This window comes from Carettochelys insculpta, chromosome 18, assembly GCF_033958435.1.
Source record: "Carettochelys insculpta isolate YL-2023 chromosome 18, ASM3395843v1, whole genome shotgun sequence".
Lineage (NCBI taxonomy): Eukaryota > Metazoa > Chordata > Testudines > Carettochelyidae > Carettochelys > Carettochelys insculpta.
In genome coordinates, this window is record NC_134154.1 from 2,829,383 (window position 1) to 2,850,161 (window position 20,779).

The 20,779-nt window shown below is 41.5% G+C and overlaps 1 protein-coding gene across 7 annotated transcripts in view; it reads left to right on the top strand.

Moving 5' to 3' along the window:
* The window catches only part of CABIN1 (calcineurin binding protein 1), a 192,024-nt gene extending 172,025 nt beyond the window's left edge, over positions 1-19,999 (top strand). For 6 of the 7 annotated variants that reach the window (XM_075012556.1, XM_075012561.1, XM_075012560.1 and 3 more), the window contains exons 35-37: positions 15,535-15,699; positions 17,502-17,728; positions 18,579-19,999. In XM_075012556.1, coding sequence (XP_074868657.1) covers positions 15,535-15,699; positions 17,502-17,728; positions 18,579-18,722 — 536 coding nt within the window. In that variant the 3' untranslated portion in view covers positions 18,723-19,999. The remainder of the gene's footprint in view (positions 1-15,534; positions 15,700-17,501; positions 17,729-18,578) is intronic. The other variant, XM_075012563.1, reaches the window with a different exon arrangement.
* The last annotated feature ends 780 nt before the right edge of the window (positions 20,000-20,779 follow it).

Below are 20,779 nucleotides of genomic sequence, written 5' to 3' on the forward strand. Positions count from 1 at the left end.
CTTCGAAGTTGCCAGGGTCCTTTCGAAAAGGAGCCCAGTCTGGACGAGCCGCGCAGTGGCGAGCCATGGCAATTTTGAAGTGCTGCATCCTCCTGCATTCTAATGAGGCACTGAATATGTATTTCAGCTCTTCATTAGTAAACTTCGAAATGGCCATTTGCATGGCCATTTCGAAGTTTTGGGCTAGTGTAGACACGGCCATTACCACATAACTATCTTCATTGCAAATACCATTAGCTCGATTTAGGGAGTACTAACGTGGGTATCATAATATCTTTGGTATCTGATGGGTGTAGCATCAAGTTCAAATTTAAAAATTCAAATAAAGGCTGGTGTGGAAGAGCCATGTCTTAAAATCGAATTTATTAGCCTCCAGAGGTGCCCCATATGTAACCCACAGTGCTCCTCTCTGGCCACTGCTGTCCAGGTGCACAGGAATTAAGTAACGGGAAGACTGTGAATTTCAAAACAGGATCAGGGAGGACAAAAAGTCGTCCTGTGGCACCTTATAGACTAGAAGATACTTTGGAGCATAAGCTTTTGTGGGCGAAGACCTGCTTCATCAGATGCATGGGGGGGGTGGTTTCAGAGGGGTATTTAAAGAGTGGGGTCCCAGTAAAAGGGAGGGCCAGAGCTGACAAGGTCTATTCAGTCAGGGTGGAAAAGGCCCACTATCAGTAATATAGTAACAGAGAGGAAGCTGTGCTAATCTATACACTATCAAAACAAAAAGCAGTCAAGTAGCACTTTAAAGACTAGCAAAATATTTTATTAGGTGAGCTTTCATGGGACAGACCCACTTCTTCAGACCATAGCCAGACCAGAACAGACACATGGAAAGAGGAAAAAAACAAGTCAGATAAGATGGGGGGATATGGCCCACTGTCAGTCTAATGTGGAGAGGATAACACTTAGGGCTAGGGCTAAGTGTTAACATCTCCACATTAGACTGACGGTGGGCCATATCCCCCCTGTCTTATCTGACTTGTTTTTTCCTCTTTTCACACACAATACTGATAATGGGCCTTTTCCACGCTGACTGAATAGACCTAGTCAGCTCTGGCCCTCCCTTTTACTGGGACCCCACTCTTTAAACACCCCTCTGAAGCCACCCCCCAACTCATGCATCTGATGAAGCAGGTCTTTGCCCATGAAAGCTCATGCTCCAAAATATCTGTTAATGTATAAGGTGCCACAGGATTTCTTCTTGTTCTTGAAGATACAGACTAACATGACTACCTCTCTGATACTTGTCACAAAACAGGAGCATGAAGCCCGTGACTGTGGGCTTATGTTTGTAGGAGAGGCTGATGAGAAACGTCAGTGTTTGCTACTAGTGCTGTTAGTGCATCTACCCATTACAGATACCCCCCGCACAGAGTTCATGGTTCTGTCTCTCCACTTTTTTTCTGCGCTGCCTGGCGCCAGCTGCTGCCCCACTGCACCCTGTGGCAGAAACACTGTTATGGGGGTCCTGCATGCATAAGGGGCTGAGAAACTTCTTCTCAGTGGTTTACGTTTGTGCGCACCCCACCCTCCCTTCCCCACAAACACCATGCTGTCAGGGTCTTTCCTGCACTCAACCACATCACGTGGCTAGTTCCAGACCCAATGAAAGGACGTTCAGTGGTGACCATGCTGCCAGGCAACACCTTGTCCTGACTTGCATGCGGTTAGGGCTCCAAGGTTGGGAAAGATTTCCGGGGGCTTGCAGCCGTCCAGGGGTGGAAACTGCTTCAACTGGCTCCCCACCAAAACTATTTTTGGGGCCTTTCTGCTGCCAGGTGGAACTCTCCCCTGACAGCTATGAATTGTGGAGGCTTGCAGTTACCTGGGGGTAATACTTCAATTGGCCCCCCACTGAAACCACCTTACGCCCCCTATCCCAACAGGGATTTGGGGGGATAGCTACCACTGGAGGGAAGTCTCACCCAGGGGCTTGCATCTGCCATGGGGGGATGGTTCAAGTGGCCCTCATGCCACGGACCCTGCACCCCAAAGCCAAAAAAGATTTTCAGGGACCATGTCAACTGGCCATTCAACCTTCCAAACTGCCCCACAACGGCAGTGAAATTTGGTGAGCTCCATCCACCATGTTGGCAGTTTCTGTGTAGTGAAGAGGGAAGACAAAAATCTTTTTTCCTAGCATTTTCTGTCCTCTTTCTTCTAACTTTTGATCCCTTCACATAGGGAAGAGTGGGTGGAGGGCCAGCTGAGAATACAGTCTGTGCACAGAAGCTGTGCAGTGGACTGGGAACTCAAAACCCCTTTCCTCAGCAACTCTGTTTTTTTTCCCAAGTCTTTACTAATCTGCTCTTTCTTCTTGCTTTTCATAGTCCCTGTATCATTTTCAGAAATCAGATGCAATCAAGGGAGCGGGGAGAACAGTAAGCGGAAGGCCAATTGAGAAGATACACAGATGCTGATTTTTAAAAAATCCTTGATAATTCAGTTACAGCTACAGTTTTAAAAAGCAATTCAGTTGTAGAATAAGGAGATGCTTGCTTATTTGGTGATCTTTGTTGCTGTCCTACTTTTCCTTCCTTCCACCTGGAAAAATGAACATTTACTTACCGTGGGAGGGGAAAGAGGGCAATGGAATGTGGGAAGGTGATGTCAAACACCAGCAAAAATACCCAGAATGATGCAGGGATGAGGGAACTGTGAGATAGGTTCCCACAATTCATTGCTGCAACAGAAGTTTGCTGATGGCGTGTGGAAGCAATAAGTTGACTTTGTGAGGAACACATAGGGAGGGGAGGATAGTCAGATTCAAATTTATAAAATCCAGCGTTACAAAAGCAATGTTAAGAAATTTGAATTTATCTCATAGCATAGATGGAGCCTGACATTGTATACTGGTTTTCATGCCTTCACAAAGGAGTTGCAGTGCAGTATATGGAGGAAAGCTGGGTCCCTCTGGTGAGACTATGGCAGAATGCAATGAGGATTTTAAAATTTAATTACCTGCCACCAGTTGCCTTATTTTGACCTCTACTGTGGCTGCCACCTGTTATGGTGGTGGAACTCAGTGATACAGATCTTTATCACTGTTGACTTCCAAATACATGAAATTGTTTTAATTTGCCGTGATGCATTCTACCTAAAACTTGTAGACAACCCCTTTACTTGCATGCAAAACATATTTTTATCAGATACTGAAGCTGTGACATAACTCTTCCAAAGCTAGAAAATTCAGAATTAAGGCAAATACTACATCCTTAATTCCTTCTGTAGCATCAAACTATTGTAGCATACATTCTGTGTAAATATCCTACTTTGATCCCAAGTATTTGCAGTACCTGGAAATAATGGAATAAGTTAAGATTGTAATAGTGGTTAAAGAAGGCTTTATAGGGCCCACAAGATTGTGTGACAATATGATAATAACTATTGAAAGAAATTACTCTAGGGATGAGAAATAGTGAGCTGGAATGGTGATCTCAGGGGCAGAAGCTCAAAATCAAGACCATTGTAGGATGGGAGGTCTTTGACACATGTTAATAGAGCATTTAATATGGCAGGGAGTGGAATTTTGCTGCCTCACTTCACAGACACAGCAGGAACATACACCTCTGAGAAAATACCCAGACAGTCACAATGGGCATTTGCTCTTCCATCTCCAGAGTTCTCAGAGGGATCCCACCTCCATTTGCCAGAAATTTTTTTCAATTCAAATCTATATAAAGCAACAAGGAGAGATTGTGAAACCGCATGGACTAAAATGCCAGAAGTTTACAGAAGACGCCAGCGCTACATTGCCTGAAGATCAGATACAAATAGCACCATCCTCCAGCTGTCCTCAGCTTGGTTAAGTTCAGCAATTGTATGCACAGCAGCTGATTGGAGCTGAAGCCTGAAGTGATGCAAAGGGAGTGGGAAGTATGTTCAGAGAGTTTGTGAGCTCTGAATTTACCTTCCATTGATGGCAGCTGTCTTCTTATTAATATAGTACATGCTCTAAGTCTTCACATGGACTCCTCACTGTTTCTAAATACCCAAATAGCTACAGCCATCTTTTTTCTGTGTATGGCTGATTGGATGGCACCCCCTTCTGTTTTATTTTAATTTAGCCACACAGATCAACAGCAACTTGTGGGTTTGCTTGTTGTAATTGCTGTACCCAGGGACAAATGCCAAGCTTTATTAAAGCTATGGTTAGTACACAGCACAGCAGTCCATCAGCTCTCCAGCACAAAATGCCAAGGTCCTGTGATCCCATTGCTCTCTCTTTTCCGAATGCTGAATTAAATTTGAGGTTTTAGTCTATCTTGGGACTGGACTCAGTTCACTGGGGGGTTCCTCACTCTGTGTTATCAGTGATATCTGTTGACTGCTGTGTTCCACTGGAAAACAGAACTCTCAGACATGAAAATGGTACCTGGTGCACAGAAGATGGGACTTTATCAGTGACTGTTCACAAAACCTGAAGCTTCTGGAAGAGATCAGTGTGCCTGTGAAGGTTTGTCTCCTGAGTGAAATGCAAAACCCAAGCCTTCCCCACGGCACCTTGTTTTTTCTTGCATACCTTCTGCATTTTGGGGACTTTTTTTTTCTCCTCCTTGAACATGTGATGTTATTTTGAGTAAGCCGTACCAAAGACACAAGTTTCATGTTTCATTCTGAAGCTGCTGAGGTTTATGGTTAATAGGAGCTCTTCCAGAAGTGAGTTTCAGCTTTGTAGGCAATCTCATCTTAGATCTTTCTATTTTTGTATCTCCTTATGTCTTTTTCTCAGTCTTGTCCCCCTCATTTAATTCCATTTTCCATCTCTCCCTCCATTATTTCCCTTATTCTCTTGACCATCTTCTGTTTTTCCCAAGCTTTTATCACCATTTTTGACAAGGTTTTCTGAAATAAGGCAGGCCAATTGCATATATGTTAGTAGTTGTATACGCCAGAGTGAGAATTTACAGTGGGTAGATTTTGTAGCAGGAATAAACCAAGCAGCTTCTGAGCCAGTTGCAGGTAATCTGTGTTTACTCTTTCTAATCTCTTGCTGCAGAAACCTCCTAAGATTGGCCTTGGTATACCCACTTCCCCTTGTTTCATTCATTATGATCCGTGTCTTTCATGCAGGTTTTTTACTTTCTTCACCACAGGTGCACTGTGAGAACAGCCTCACTTCTGATTGTCATTGGGGTCTTTTCTGTTTGTGAAGGATGTTTTGATTCCCACTTGTTTCACTTTCAGCGACAGCAAGCTGATCACTTGATTGGATACGTTCTTTCCCTCTTCCTCTTCACCATATACCTATTTAGAGTACAGGAGATTGGATTAGACAGCTAGCATGACACATTAATGCCAAAAGCATTTCAGTCTATGTAGTGGCTTTACTGCCTTTCTCTTTCTGATAGTTATTTAAATTCCATTTGTATAACATATTGCTTTTTTTGTGGTGGTACGTGTTGGTACTGAGTACTGGTACTTCAGCCCCCCCACTTGCAGGATTGACTGGTGGGGAGGAGAGGGGAGCAGGAAAACAGCTAAGTACTGACTCCTCTTTTTTTTTCCTATAATTGCAAAAAAAAAAAGCATGCACATATATATTGCAATCTCTTAGTCACCATAATCCCTTGATAAAATTAAACCTGTATATGAGTTCTGTTGTGTGTATCTTAACGTACAAATGCAGTGGCTCTCAAACTTTTTTTCGCAGACCACTTAAAAATTGCTGAGCATCTCAGTAGACCACTTAATGACCATAGAATCATTGAATTCTAGGGCTGGAAGAGACCTCAGGAGGTCATCTAGTCCAGCCCCCTATGCAAAGGAGGACCAACCCCTAATTAAATCATCCCAGCCAGGGTTTGTCAAGCTGGGATTTAAAAACCTCGCAGGATGGAGATTCCGCCACCGCTCTTAGTAACGCATTCCAGTGCTTCACCATCTTCCTGGTGAAATAGTTTTTTCTAATATCCAACCTACACCTCTCCCTCTGTAACTTCAGACCATTGCTCCTTGCTCTGCCCTCTGTCACCACTGAGAACAGTCTCTCTCCGTGGGACCCCTTGAAAGGCCAGGCTCTGGTGCAGCAGCCCTCTTTCCACCCCATTTCCACCTCCCGTCTGCAGGGCTGCACAAAATTGACCAGAGCAGTGGACTGTACATGATCTTTCCAAGTGTTGTTTGTACAATTATCTAACTATTGTAAATTACTTTGGATATAAAAACTTAATTATTAATGCTTTTTTGTTCTACACATACAAGCATAAAACTTGTATTTTAATATCAGTAGGGGTTTTTTCCCTGCTACGACATCCACAGAGCTGAGGCTGGGAAGTAAGAATGTCTCTCCCCTGGAACTGGGGAAAGTTACCTCTTTTATGGCCTCTGCAACCCCACATATCCCATATTCCCTCCCCTTCTCACCTCACTCTCTCATCCCACCTACTCCTTATTCTCCAAAAGATCACCACCTCACCTTACACATGAGGGTTCTGGTGCCAAATTAGCAGACCCAAATCTGCGAGCCACTAATTAGCTGGGCAGCAATGTTCCCTGTAAGATGAGTGCTTGGTCGGCCACCAGGGAGAGATTCAGGTGCCACCCAACTAACTGGCAGAGTGGCCACATCCACCCATTCTGGGCAGCATGTATTTCTTTTGGTGGCTCATATCCGCACATGTCTCAGTGCACAAAATTTATTCCACCCATGGATAGAAAAAAATAATAGAGGGAGCACTGGTGGGCAGCCCTTTGTTCTCTCGTGTGTGACTGCCAAGATGCATGCCTGCAAGGGAACTATCTATGGGCTACCTGAAAGGAGCTTGCAAACCACTGGTAGTCTATGGACCACAGTTTGAGAACCTCTGAATTGAAGTAACAAAGATGGAACTACAGTACACCAAATTGTGATAAAGATGTTGGGATGTATCCTCCTGAGACAGAGTAATCGTCTACGAAGAGCTGATAGTGAGAGATTGCATGTAGACTTTTGACTGTACATACATTTCAGATTTATGCTATGGACTAGCTTTTCAGTTGTTGGACACCTCTTGTGTGTGCAAAATTGTAAATGTGCATATATTTTAATCTTTGCATGCAACCTTTAAATGGTGCAACACCCCTGTTCATTAAATAAATAATTTCAAAATCCATTGAGTTTAATGGTGTTTTTTAGTACATGTATTAACTCCTACATGCGCATTGCTGTTATACTATTGCAAATTAAATAACCACTGTGCATATGCAAGTGATAGAAATTTTAGTAGATGTGATTACCTGCAAGTGTGCCCAAGGGAATGCTGAATAGAGGCCCATTTGAAAATCTGCTCCACAGTTACTGCATAACATAACTTATTGGACAGACTTCTAACTCCCTTAGACAAAGGGTCAATGGGTACAAAACAGACATTGAAACACTCCAGATCCACAAACCAGTTAGTCAACATTTTAATGGAATGGGGCATTCTGTCAATGACCTAAAGGTATGTGTGTTACTGAAGAAGAATTATCGCACCGTTCTGGAAAGGGAAACAGCCGAGCTGGCTTTTATATTCAAATTCGGCACATTAACACATGGTTTAAATCGTGATGGGAACTTTGAGTCACTATAGGGGCTCGTCTGCATACTTGGCTCAATCTAATTCTTGACCTACCCCCCCACTCCTCCACTCTCTGATTTGCTCACCTTGATTATCTTTTTCTGATTTGTCCTCCTTGCTTACTGTTTTTGGTTCTCTGTGCCTTAAATATTGAGTCTGTTCTGGTCTGGCTATGGTCTAAAGAAGTGGGTCTGTCCCACGAAAGCTCACCTAATAAACTATTTTGCTAGTCTTTAAAGTGCTACTTGACTGCTTTTTGTTTTGATAATGTATAGACTAGCACGGCTTCTTCTCTGTTACTATACTGCATAACTTAAAGCTTTAAAAAAATTGTTAACCATTCACTGATCTGACAGATTTCACTAACCTCTTTGCCCACGAAAGCTTATACAGTAAACCCTTGAAATGTGCAATTTCCATTTGTGCTTTACTCACATTAACATGAGCGCAACTCAAAATCCTGCTCCCCCTGCCCCTGGTTCAACTACAACTCTCCCAGCCCTGTGTGGCCCCAGTTCAAACCACCCACCCAGCTCTGTTCATCACCTGCGGTCCAGCTCTGGCTTGCCACCACTCCCATGCCCAGTTCCGATTCCCCACCCCTCACGTGTGGCTCTGGTTCAAACACCTCCCCCACACCCTGTGGCTCCAGTTCAACACCCTATGCTCAGCTCTGGTTCTGTCCTCCTGCCCCAGCTCACCACCCCCATGCACAGCTCTAGCTCAACTCCCCTGCCCCGCTTCAGTGCACACACCCCCACCCCCACATGCAGGTCTGGCTGAAGTCCACACCTGTCTCCCCCTGCAGCCATAACCCACCCCAGGCTTAGCCTCCCTTCCCCCCTCCCACAGCCCCAGTCCACTGCCAGGCTTAACCCTCCCCAGCTGCCACGCCAACCCCAGGACATACCGTCCAAAAGGACCTCCAAGTACTCCCGCTGCTTCCCTGGCTGCAGAATGTGCATTCCACTGGGGCAAAAAGCCACCCCCTCACTAACACAAAATTCGGGTTACACAAGGGCACATAGGAACACAGCCCCCCCACGTAAATCAGGGGTCTACTGTACTCCAATATATCTATAAGGTACCACAGGACTTCTCATTGTTTTAACCTCTCCACTGTGTTTTATTGGTTCGTGGGTCAAGAAAGGATGCAATATTGTCAGAGAAGATAGAAACCTACGGCTTTTGCTAGGCAGCTATTACATTCAGATAGCAGATTAATAGACAGAAAATCAGCAGGGCCAAGAAGAAGAGGGACCCAGCTCTGTGTTCCTAGAAAGAATGGACCCAAGGTGTTGTCCTTAGCCCAGCAAGGACTGCAGCCAGTGCCCCCACACCTGCGCAGAGCGGCAGAGCGGCCCTACCAGCTCTTCAAAGGGGCCTGGAGCACTAGCTGCTGCTGAAATGGCAGTGGCCAGAGCTCTGGGACCCCTTGAAAGGCCAACCTCTGTGGCAACTGTCCCTTTTGTACCCCGCCCTCCACCTTCCATCTGCAGACCTGAGCAAAACTGACTGGAGCAGTGGACTGTAAATGAAAAACTGCTTCTGTACTGTTAGTGCTGTGTACGTTGTTCTCTCAAAGTTATTGATGCCTGCTCAGTCAGATGTTAAGATACTAAAATCTATTAGCTTACTTGTTTTTAACTGGCATTGTAAAGGAGCTACAGAAGTGCACAAAATACTTTAGTCTTCAACAAATATAGATTTAAAAATTTAAGTAAAGAAAAGTGATTTTTGGGAACACAACATTCTTTTTTAGGGTTTTCCCTTCCTCCACGTGCATGTGTGTTTTACCATATTCATACATCTTGAGGGAGATACTCTCACCTTTCGAGTAGAGTGCAGTATTCTTTTCACCATGGTGTATGTGCATCTTTCATTATATCAAACCAAGAATTTTGTTCTAAAATTTTTTACCTTCTTCCAGATGTATGTGAAATGAATTTTTACCATGGATTTGTGCTTCATTGTTACATCTACTGAACAGGGCACAGGCACTCTTTTCAGAGCTGTTTTCTTGGTCTTCAAACCTCTTTCATATTTATTTAATCTGCAGCATGATTTGTGGACAATGCGGATCTTGAACAGTTTGGAGGAGGCTCTGCCAGTCACTATGGCAACTGGCAGCTGGGGCAGCTCTACTTCTGGGTCATCCAGCTGCTTCAGTGGCTCCTTCTACCCTCGCAGCGGAAGGCCGACATGACCAAGATCAAGGCCCATGATCCAGGTTGTCCACCAATCCATTCCCAGAGTGCTGACTGTCATCAATCAGACCCAGAAAGAGAATCTGAGGAAATTTACAAAGGCAAAATGTACAAGCCTTTTGACCTACAACTAAAGAAGACTCCTGCCATGCGCTGCAAATTAAACAAATATGAAGATTGTCAGAGCTAGTTTCATGCATGTTGCATGTCCATTCAAATATGAGCAAGACATGAAAGGCCATTCTTCTGCTCTACTCTGTGCTGATTAGTCCTCAGTTGGAGTACTGTATCCAATTCTGGGCACCACATTTCAAGAAAGACGTGGAGAAATTGGAGAAGATCCAGAGAAGAGCAACAAGAATAATTAAAAGGTCTGGAGAACATGACCTATGAGGGAATACAAAAAGACCTGGTCTTGTGTTGTTTAAAAAAGAGGAAACTTAGATGGGACATGATAGCGGTTTTCAGGTATCTGAAAGAGGATTACAAGGAGGAGAAAGAAAAATTATTCGCCGTGGCCTCTGAGGACAGAAAAGGAGCAATGAGTTTAAACTACAGCAAGTGAGGACTAGGTTGGACATTTGGAAAAACTTCCTCACTGTCAGTGTGGTTAAACACTGGAATAAATTATCTAGGAGGTTGTGGAATCTCTGAGGGCAGGCATGATGCAAAAAGCTTTCCTATGTTGTCCACAGTTCTTTGAAGGCTTACTGAGCACTTCAAAAAGATGGAGCCATTCAGAGCAGAGGGCTTGGCGCCATCTGACAAACAGGGATTGCAGTACTTACCTACCTTTCATGGTGAATTACGGTTTGATTCTGTAACTCTTTGCTCGAGCTGAGTAGTACTTACATGCTGTTAAACCCACTGAGGTCACCAGAGACCAAATCACGTGAGTACTATTCAGTACAAGAAAGGATTGCAGAATGTCTCTACTCTATCTAGTGTTTTTATGATATAAAGTACTATATGGCTACTTAATAATATATTTTTCTAGGGTTTCCTTCCTTTCATAACACAATACCGGTAGTGGTTTTCATATTACCAACTTAAGCACTTGATATTCTTAGCTATGTTTTCTCCCACTCAAGCCTTTTTGAAACCAAGGTATGAATCTGCTGTGGAGTTTGAGTTCAGAGCACAGCAATTTCATTTGTCTAATGATGAGATGATATTTTTCTCTTTCTCTCCTCTCTCTCAGTCCTTAATATGCCTTAATGAATATGCATAAGAGTTGCCTCCTTGAACAGCTGGAAAGCATCTGTTTAAGGTGGTGTTCATATTATCCAGTCTGTTTTGTCAGTTTTTGTCAATCCATAAAGGCAGGTGTTTGATTCTGATTAAAACAGTAACATCATAATATTGGTCTCTTGGAATACTTGATGGTACAAAGAAATCAGATGACACTGTACAAAGCACCTGGAGAGCAGAGCAGCTGTTTAGCACTTACAGACCCTCTACTTGTAAACTTTCTGTGCGTCTGTACAATGAAGGGAGATGATTTGCCATTTTTTCTTTGTGTACATGTCAGATTAACAAAGTAACGTGTGGTATTTGTATAGATGAAGCTCACTGGACGTGTATATTATAGCTACATTTGTAGATACTTATATAGATATATATAGTATTTTCTCTGTACAGAGAGAGGCAGTGAGAGAGCATATTAACTATAATGAAGTCATGAACCCAAGCGCCCGCTATAGGCATCTGCAAACACTGGTTACCCTGGCAACAAGTGGAAAGAGGTTGGAGAGGAAAGCTGGAGTAGGTTGTTGCATTGAATTGTTTTCAGCTTGTTTCTTCCTCACTAAAGCAGGGAGATGTTGAAAGGTATGGTGTGCCTCTTTCTATTGCGTATATTATTTTATGTATGATAGAAAGCTGCTGGGATGGAGTACGCTAAATTTTGTCTTAGGTCCATTTTGCTCAGACAGCCAGGAACTTTTCTGTTTGAATGTTGTCATAAATGTTCTATACTGCAGATTGTGTTTTCCCTTTGTGCTTACTGTTTGCAAGTTGCATTGTAGAGTTTGCAGAATGCCAAATAAATCCCTGAAGTACAGGGTCCCTTCAGCCCATGGACTGATAGATATTGTATTTCCTCTTAATGTCATCAAAAACTGATCTTATTCTGAAGCTGTTTGTAGAACTCACGTTTGAAAATCTACCTGGCTGGTACCAGTACTGTGTGATACAGAAAGATCTAGTTGAACAGGACTAAAAACGAGCTGCTGCTGAACTCCTCCAGAATGTGCTTTATTGATTTCCTTGTGCTGTTGTGCTGATGCAGAATATTGTCTAATGACTTAGTGGAGTCCTTGCCTCCCTTGGGAAAGTTTTTTATAAGCAGAACTAGGACATTATGTTTGTTGGGGCTGTAACAATGTCTTCTGTAAAGTAAGTATTGGGATATTTTCACCAGGCTCTGTTTGAGGCAGAAGGCAGAAAATTGAATTGTGTTTCTTTTAAAAAAAAAAAAAAAAAACAAACTTGCTTTTTCTGTCTGTTCAAGGAGAAGAAATGTAACGAATAACACTACATATATAATTATAATTGAAATAATTTTGTTACAAATTATGACGGATGTTTGTACGTGTGCAGTAAAACCACAAGTTAAGTGAATTTTTGATATTTTGTTTGTAAATTCAGTTTCTGAGCTCTAAAAAAAGAGACAGAGAGAGAGGGAGGGACTCACATAATCATTTCACAAAACATCGTAGTCATAAGGAATAACAAGTCTCAGACAATATAGGGACATAATTTAGTCACTATGCATTGAACGCCTCTGAGAGTAAAGTTGATTGATTGATTAACTTTATATTAGCTCCTCATTATGACAGTCTGGAGAATTCACTACAATTTTATATTAACAATTGCTGTTTCCAGAAAGGTCTCAATAAAAATTCATATGTGGAGTTATCAGATTTATGTCCTTCATTTGTATTCTCTTAAGAGTGAAAGGGAGTTGACAAATGAAATCTAATCTTAGTCAAGTAGAGTCTAATCTTATTCTGTAAAACTAGATGTGCAAAACGAATTCAAAGGAAATTAATAAAGCAGATTATTGAGTGTGGGACAGGTACGTGGATAGAGTATGTATTTTATGCTTTCACCATTAAGCTAAAATTTGGTTGCGCAGCAGACCCAATCAGGTCACGTGACAGTCTAGTTAGAAATAAAACCTAGAAGATCAGTCCAAACAAAATACCAAATAATCAAACAAAGCAAATAATCAGCATTACAAGGATAAGTATTCTGTCATTAAGCAATAACACAAATCATAGTTCTTAATATGAATGAGGGATAAACTTAAATTGATTACTGAATTGTGAAGCCCTCATAACAGTACATGGCAAACCTGTGTGAATAAAGACCACTTTATATTTATCCAGATTCTTAAAATCTGTCTTCTGAGAAATTGCAGCAGCAAGATGGTATTTCATAGCATGACCACTGTACAGGATAGTGCCCTGAAATCATCAGTCATCCTGCTTCTCTCTCAAGGAGGGTTGGTGTTTGTTCCCCTCTACTTCAGTCAGAACAGTTATTCCTGGGGCTGGGGAAGGACTGCAATCATTTTATTCTGGAAAGGCTGCACTGTGTAGCCCGCAACTTATCCTCAGAGGCCAGAAACATGTAGGATATTTGTACTGACTTCAGTGCACCTCAGGGCTGCTTTTCTTTTGGTATACAGCCTCTGGTACTCATAATAGTTAGTGTTAAACCACACTTACAGCTGGTGTAGAGAGAATCCAAGTTAGAAAGTTTAGAAAATAGTAACCCATATGTATCTCTAGCATAAACACTGTTTCTTAAACTAAAGCCTCCGAGTTGTAGTTCTTGAAGAACTACAACTGTAACTTAAGTACTCTGGGTTGGTATTGTTTCAAGATCTTCTTATCGGTTCACACAAAGCGTATTTATATCTAACTGTTATCAAATATATTTTCTTTGTTGTTTGCTATATGTTATCTTTTGTTTTAGAGTTATATGCACTCTAATAGAGGGTAACGTACCAAGGAAGAGCTTTGTGTAGCTCAAATGCTTGTCTGTCTCACCAACAGCAGTTGGTCCCATGAAAGATATTCCCTTACCTACCTTGTCTCACTAATATCATGGGAGCAACATAGCTACAACAACACTGCACAGAGCACAATACAGGAAGGAATATGGAATAGAATTCTGAAATGGGTGAGGAATATATTCCTCTCTGTTAAACATTTTTGCTTTATGGCTGATGCTGAGTGAGCCATCACAGTATACATTCTGACAGTGTTCCACTTGATATTTGGACATTTGTATACTGGAATTGTTAAAGAATTTTCTGCTTGCAAACTTCAGTTCTCAGGCTTGTACAGCCTACCAAGTATCAGTTCAGGTGACTTTTCTTTCTTTTACCAATTCAAATTTGCAAATGCAATAATTTCACTACCACCTGCCCTGGTAAACTTAATCTCACAAACTGCGTTGAAGAGTAGTAACAGAGAGATAGCCATGTTAGTCTGTATCCAATCGAAATAGAAAAGCAGTCATGTAGCACTTTAAAGACTAACATTTAAATAAGGAATCCCAGGTTAGCTAAGTATTCCTTCTAATAGAGTTGGCAGCAGTATTCCCTATAAGCTAAGCACTTGGGCAGCTGCGCAGGAGAGATTCAGGTGCCACCCAGCTGATTAGCAGAGCACCAAAGCTACCCGCGGTGGGCAGCGTGTGTTTCTATGGGTGTTGCACGTCTGCACATGCCTTGATGCACATAACAAAATGTATTTCACCCCGGATGGAAAAAAAATTAACGGGAGCACTGATTGGCTGGCTGTTCTTCAGCCACAAAACCTTCTTTCCTTTGAGTAGTCAGTGTTGTTACCAGTTAGTGAATCTGAAAAAGCTAACTGCTGTTTCAGCCTGTCCCTTCCAAAAAGGACTGTGATTAGGATCTTACTGTAGTCAATAAATGATGTTATTTTACTAATGGAAAACATGCAGTCCTGACCTTGGCATCTATGACTAATGGAGTAAAATTGTTTTCAATAAAATATTTTGTAATATAAATGAATGGGAGTACATATGGAGATGGAGTGGAGAGAAAGCAGTACACACGCTATGAAGATTTGAACTGTGCATGTATATACTTTTAATGCCAAAATTTGGGGATTTCACAATGTGTTCATTTAAAAAAAAAAGCATTAATAAAGCTACAGTAGATATATCACCAAAGGTTGAGCATTTAATAATAATTCCTTGTCTCCAAATAGAGTAAGTCATGCTGCTACTTCCACTGTGTCTTGGTACTCATCAGTAACCTTAGAGCTAGTTTTAATGAGATTTTTAATATAGTATCTATCTTTTGTCACTAATAATCTGACAGAGACCTCTTAGATCAGTGCTGGCATGGTACTCCAACCAACTAGTCCACCTTTGAATTGTCTATGTAACAGTACTTATGACAAGAGTTCCCACCCCCAGTGTCAGAGGTCGGTGATGAAGTACATATGTTTAGGGAATTCACTTTGCACATGAATATACCTTTGTATATTGTATGAGAGTATTCACCACCCAGTGTTCCATCCAACTTTTTAAAAAGATATGTTGTTAAAGGCTTCAAGAAAATCTGTGCTTTAATTGATGGCACCAAGTGTCAGAAATGTAACATTGCCACTTTAAATTTAATTTCAGTTATTGTGTGATTTAAAACTAGCAGCAAAGTAACTAAATATCCACCAGTTATAAGATATGCACAAAATAATTAAAATTAATCTGTGAATTATCTTTCCTTAATGAAGAAGAGGAGGAGCTTGAAGGACCTTTGGAAGGGCTTGGGTTTCAGCAGCAAGAGTCTCGACTTTGCCAGCAGATGAAAATGGCTACCGTTGCTCCATCACCTGAGGCTGCACGCTGGCAAGTGGAATCAGTCACCAGCACAGGCTCAGGACATGTCTGTACCCAAGGTAAGAATGTTTTGTGTGCTGCAGAAGTTGAATGGTCTTTCTTTTCGCTTCATTTCTGAAAGTTTGTTTTAATGAGCAACAAATCTGTCTGTAGCAACATGGGGTATGTTTTCCCCAGCCTTCTCTCCATACCTTTGGTCTTCCAGATCTTACATTCTTGGCAAGGGCCCAGCTTCCTAAAGAAGTGCCTTATAACTCTTTATTGGTAATTCTTTTTGACACATGACTGGGATGCTGAATACCTGTGGCAGCCCAACCAAATGAAAAGCACCATTGTGCCTGGCCCGTACTCTATAGTCTATGCTGCTTTTAAAGTTACAGTCAGTTTAAAAAGTTTACTGAGGTCACCTAAGGCCTGCAGTATTCCAAATCCAGAGCAGCTGGTAACATGTCCAGTCCTTTTGGTACTGCTCCAATTAGACCTTTCCCTAACAGAAGATTCCTCCACTGTCCAAGATAAATTGAGTACAATTTAGAAGCAAAATCAGAAAGTCACATTTATTACCTTTAGTTTTTCCATTGCTCTCCTTTTCCAACAATACTGCTGGAGTACCAGCTCATGGAAGAGGTATTCAGTAAGATTCAATGAGAGATTGGACATTTATGTGGATAACAACGATATCCATTGTTATAACAATGTCATACCAGTTTGTGCTTTCAAAAAAAAAAAGACAGAGATTTTTTTGGAAGGAATATGAAGTCTCATGCAGCACTGAGTGCTCTGGGATCCTTGTCTCTGATTGGGACTCCTAGGTGCTAAAATAATACAAATATAAATAATGATAAAGATGATTGATACCTACATGAAAGACAGACTATTCTGGATGTGTGTGCGTACTGCAGTATTTCTTGCACCTTTCTCTGAAGCATCTGGCACTGTCCACACTGGAAGATAAGATGATGCTAATTGCAGAGATGAAAACTGGGGCCCGATGTAAAAATTTCCTCTCCCCTAATATAGAAGGACCTCAGGTCTGATTGAGTGTTGCAGATCTGATGTTCCTCTGTGGTATTAAGGACACACCAAATTCAGTTTTACTTCATTTTATAGGTGTGGATGTGTCTGCTTTCCTGGCAGGCTTTCATAAATGGGAGTTGCATTTGTCTGTGACAAGTAGCCTGGCCTAATCCTAAAAGAGTTCCAAACCTCTTACAGGTTTCTGGAACAGAATTTTTTTCATTTAAAGAGCAGGCAGCTGTAGTGCCTCTCGTTATTGTACCTCTTAACAGTGGCTCATGTTATGCATAATTTGATTGGGTTGGTTGGTTGGGTTTTGGTGGTGTGTTTTGCTGTGATTCATAGAGAGAAAATAATAGTCTGACAAATCTCCATTAGCAGTCTCTCTCCTCTCTATGGACTAAATAGGTAGACAAAGATGCAAAGTCTTGTACTGATCATTATTACAGAAATATTATTTATAATCTCTATTACTATAGCTCCCAGCAGCAAATAATCATGGATCAAGGCCCCACTGAGCTAGGTGCTGGGCACACATGCTGAATGGATATGAGTGGGGCAATATTCCATTTGCCAATTATTGAGCTAGTGAAGGAAAGTTTGAGATGTTGTGTTTCAGGAAATGTCACTGCCTTTTTGCTGTGATCTGTTACAGAGTACGGAATCATTTTTTAGCACTTTGCATCTCCTCATGCTCTTCCCTTTCTGATTCTTCATACAAAAATCTTTGCAGTGAAATATGTCTGGCTTAGCTGACTTTTTATCAATCCTATTGTTTTGTCTCCTGGGCATATGTAAGCATGGAAAACCCCTAAAATTGTCTTCCTGATTGTTTTCTCCTCAGCCTCCAGTTCCAAACCAGAAGTCAGTTCCAGTTCACAGTCCTTGGGAGGCCAGCAGAGCAAGGCAGATGGCACCCGAGTAAAATCCCGAATTCTACCCAACATGCCAAAGCTTTTTATCCCTACATCTATCACCAAATTCCCACCTGAGATCACTGTCACCCCACCAACACCAACCTTACTTTCGCCAAAGGGCAGCATTTCAGAAGAGACAAAACAAAAATTAAAGGTAATCCAGGAAAAAAACGTAACTGTTAGGACATATTTGGCTTTTATTTTAAAGCTCCATTTAAAATAAGATTCTTCATGTAATTGGAAAAACTGCTCCTGTCCCCTGCTCATTAGAGGAGATGGTACATGGAGTGGTATGAGGGTCCAACTGGATTTATTTAAGCACTAGTAAAGTGTGGGTGAGCTCATAGCTATTATGATCCCAGTGCTTATGTGAGTTCATAGCTACTGCATTACTAGCAATGGTCACAACAAAGGACAAAGTAGAAATACAGTCTGAGAGGAGTATCTCAGCTATTCCAGTCAGGGCCTCTCAGAAGTCCCGAGAGGCCATGGCCACTTCCAACTTTTGAGGCCCTACCCATAATAAAAGTAAACAATGATGACGCATAAAAATATTCAGATCATGTCTCCCTATCTTTTTGATGCCTTATTTTGTTCAACAAATATTTTTAGCCTTTTTCTGTGCAAATGCACTGATTATTGGGGGATGTGCATAAAAAGTTGCCACACTTATCAAATCCCAGAAAATTAGCAAGTGTGTAAAATGAGGCCCCCTTTGAGCTTAAGGCCAAGGCCAAATGGCTCGTCTACCTCTCCTCCTTCCCAACTGGCCCTGGTTTCAGTCTATAGCTTGCTATAGAGAGACAGCTTCAGGCATACTGGCTGTGGGGAACCTTATTGATGGCTCAGTATAATGGAGCCACAGGTTCGGAAACGCGAAGTTTTACAAATAAGGGCAGGCATGAATGTCGTGAAATATCTGCTGATTGTCTTTGAGATGTGTGATCATGTGTGTGTTCTCACTATTCTGCAATATCTTTCCTTTTTTTTCCCCTTTCTGTCAGTCCGCTATATTGTCTGCTCAGTCTGCAGCAAATGTAAAGAAGGAGAGCCTTTGTCAGCCAGCATTGGAGATCTTAGAAACCTCAAGCCAAGAGTCTTCATTGGAGAGTGATACTGATGAAGATGATGACTGCATGGACATATGATGAGATTGCAGTGGTCATCGTCAACAACTTCAACCATATAATCATTCTTCTTGTTGCCAGAATCACTACCAGGTGGCACATCTTCCTCTTGGTTGTCGTCATGCTCCAGTTAATCTTCAGCATTGTGTCATTCACTTCCATTACCTTCACACCATCACTGCCTCTGTATTGCCTTCAAAAACTCCATTCTACCCATCATGGTGCTTGACAGAAAGAATGATTGGTCACCAGCCAGTTAATTCATTGGACCAAACACCACCCTCAAACTCCAGTAAAGCCAGTCTTGTGAGCTGCAGATGTTTGTTTCTACTTGCTCTTGCTTCTCCAAACTAGATCCTTGGGAACCATTCCAGAGGCTTTTTGTTTAAAGCTACCCTTCAGTCGTCTTTTTGCGTTTTGTCCTAGTTGACTTTTTCCTCCAGATAATTTAGCAGCCCAGAATCTGTATAGAGGTGCAGTGAACAGCCCACTCTGTATTTCCAGCAACTCCAACAAAGGTGAGTGGAGGGGAAAGGTTGGCAAGCCAGCAAAGAGTTCTCCTTGCATCTGTAATTTCCTATGCCTTCTGGAGAGAAATGGTGGGTGTTTGGCTTCTTGGTACAGGCATAAGACATGTCAAAAGTTAGGTGGATAACAAATAACCAGAAAGCTGTGCTTTCAGTGTTGGCAGAGGTTTTGTCCCTCCCAACTTGTGGTCATTACACTCTTAAGTATTAAGTCCAATAAAAGATTATTTACCTGAATGTTGGCTCAAAAAACTGGACAGAAGACACACCTTCCAACATTGTTTAATGGTCCCTTCTCGTCTATTTGCCTTGGACAAGTATTTTAGACCGGGACTAAATGATATTTTTATGGTGGTATTGGGGAATGTTATAGATTTCAATACCATTTCAGTCTGTTTTTTACAGAATGATGCAAAAAGGTGTTTTTTATCTATCTGAAGAGGGATTGCTCACAGTTATTTATATGGGAAAATAATGGTAACGAACAGCATTTTTTCTACTGAATGTTAACTTTGTAAAATAATGAATGCAAACCATGCAAAAAATATATATGTCACATATATAATATGCATATTGCTTGCCATGTTAGATTGCTCTTTGTGTTTTGGGAGAGGTGGGTTTTTTTGTGCAGTGCGGAGCTTTGTATAAACATTTTTTCTAATAAAGTTCAAATGTACTCACTGTTGCCTCTCCTAACTGCTCATTAGAAGGAGCAGGACATCTGTTCATCTTACCGTGATTCTGGAAATATGCCTTCTGACGTAAGAGCAGGGATGCAATGGCAGATACAATCCACTATTTTGTAGACTGGCTATGAATCCATCTTAAATACACCTGGTCTCACATCTCTATCTCCTCAAGAATTGACCAAGGCCAGTTGAGGCAATGTTGCCAAACATGCACCCATTGAGAGCCCTGCTACAAAATTAATTCTAAATAAGTTTTGTGATGTATCAGAGTTATTATTTGTATTATGGTAACAACTAACAGCTCTAGTCACAAACCAGGACATCATTGTGCTGGACATTGTACAAACAGAACAAAAAGACAGTCCCTTCTTCAGAGAGCTTACAGTTCAGTCTTTGAATGCTGAAGGGTAACACTGACAATTGCCATATTGAAGGAGTATTTAGCTATGCAGAACTTAAATCCATATACTATTATAGCAATCTCATTAGGAGGAAGAACTTGTTTGTGTACTTAAATCTTGAAAAGATATGAGCCCAGGTCAAAACAGAAATTCAGATATTTACAAACTTTGTTGGTGTTCACACCCATAATTTGCATCTCAGACTCATCTTTCTAAACATTAACTAGCACCACAGAATTTAGTTTCAGTGGAGAATGACCATAAAGCTTTGATGACAAGTCCACAAATCAGGAAATCAACAAATGCAGATGAAACTAGGTCCAGCTAACAGAAATTACAAAACGATCTACATGAATCTTACAGTGAATATTTGTCAAGGTCAGCAAAAAAGCAATGCAGATATATTCACTTTTCAATGAGGAAAGTGCCCAACTCTGTCTTGTTCGTTTAATTTGGCCTTC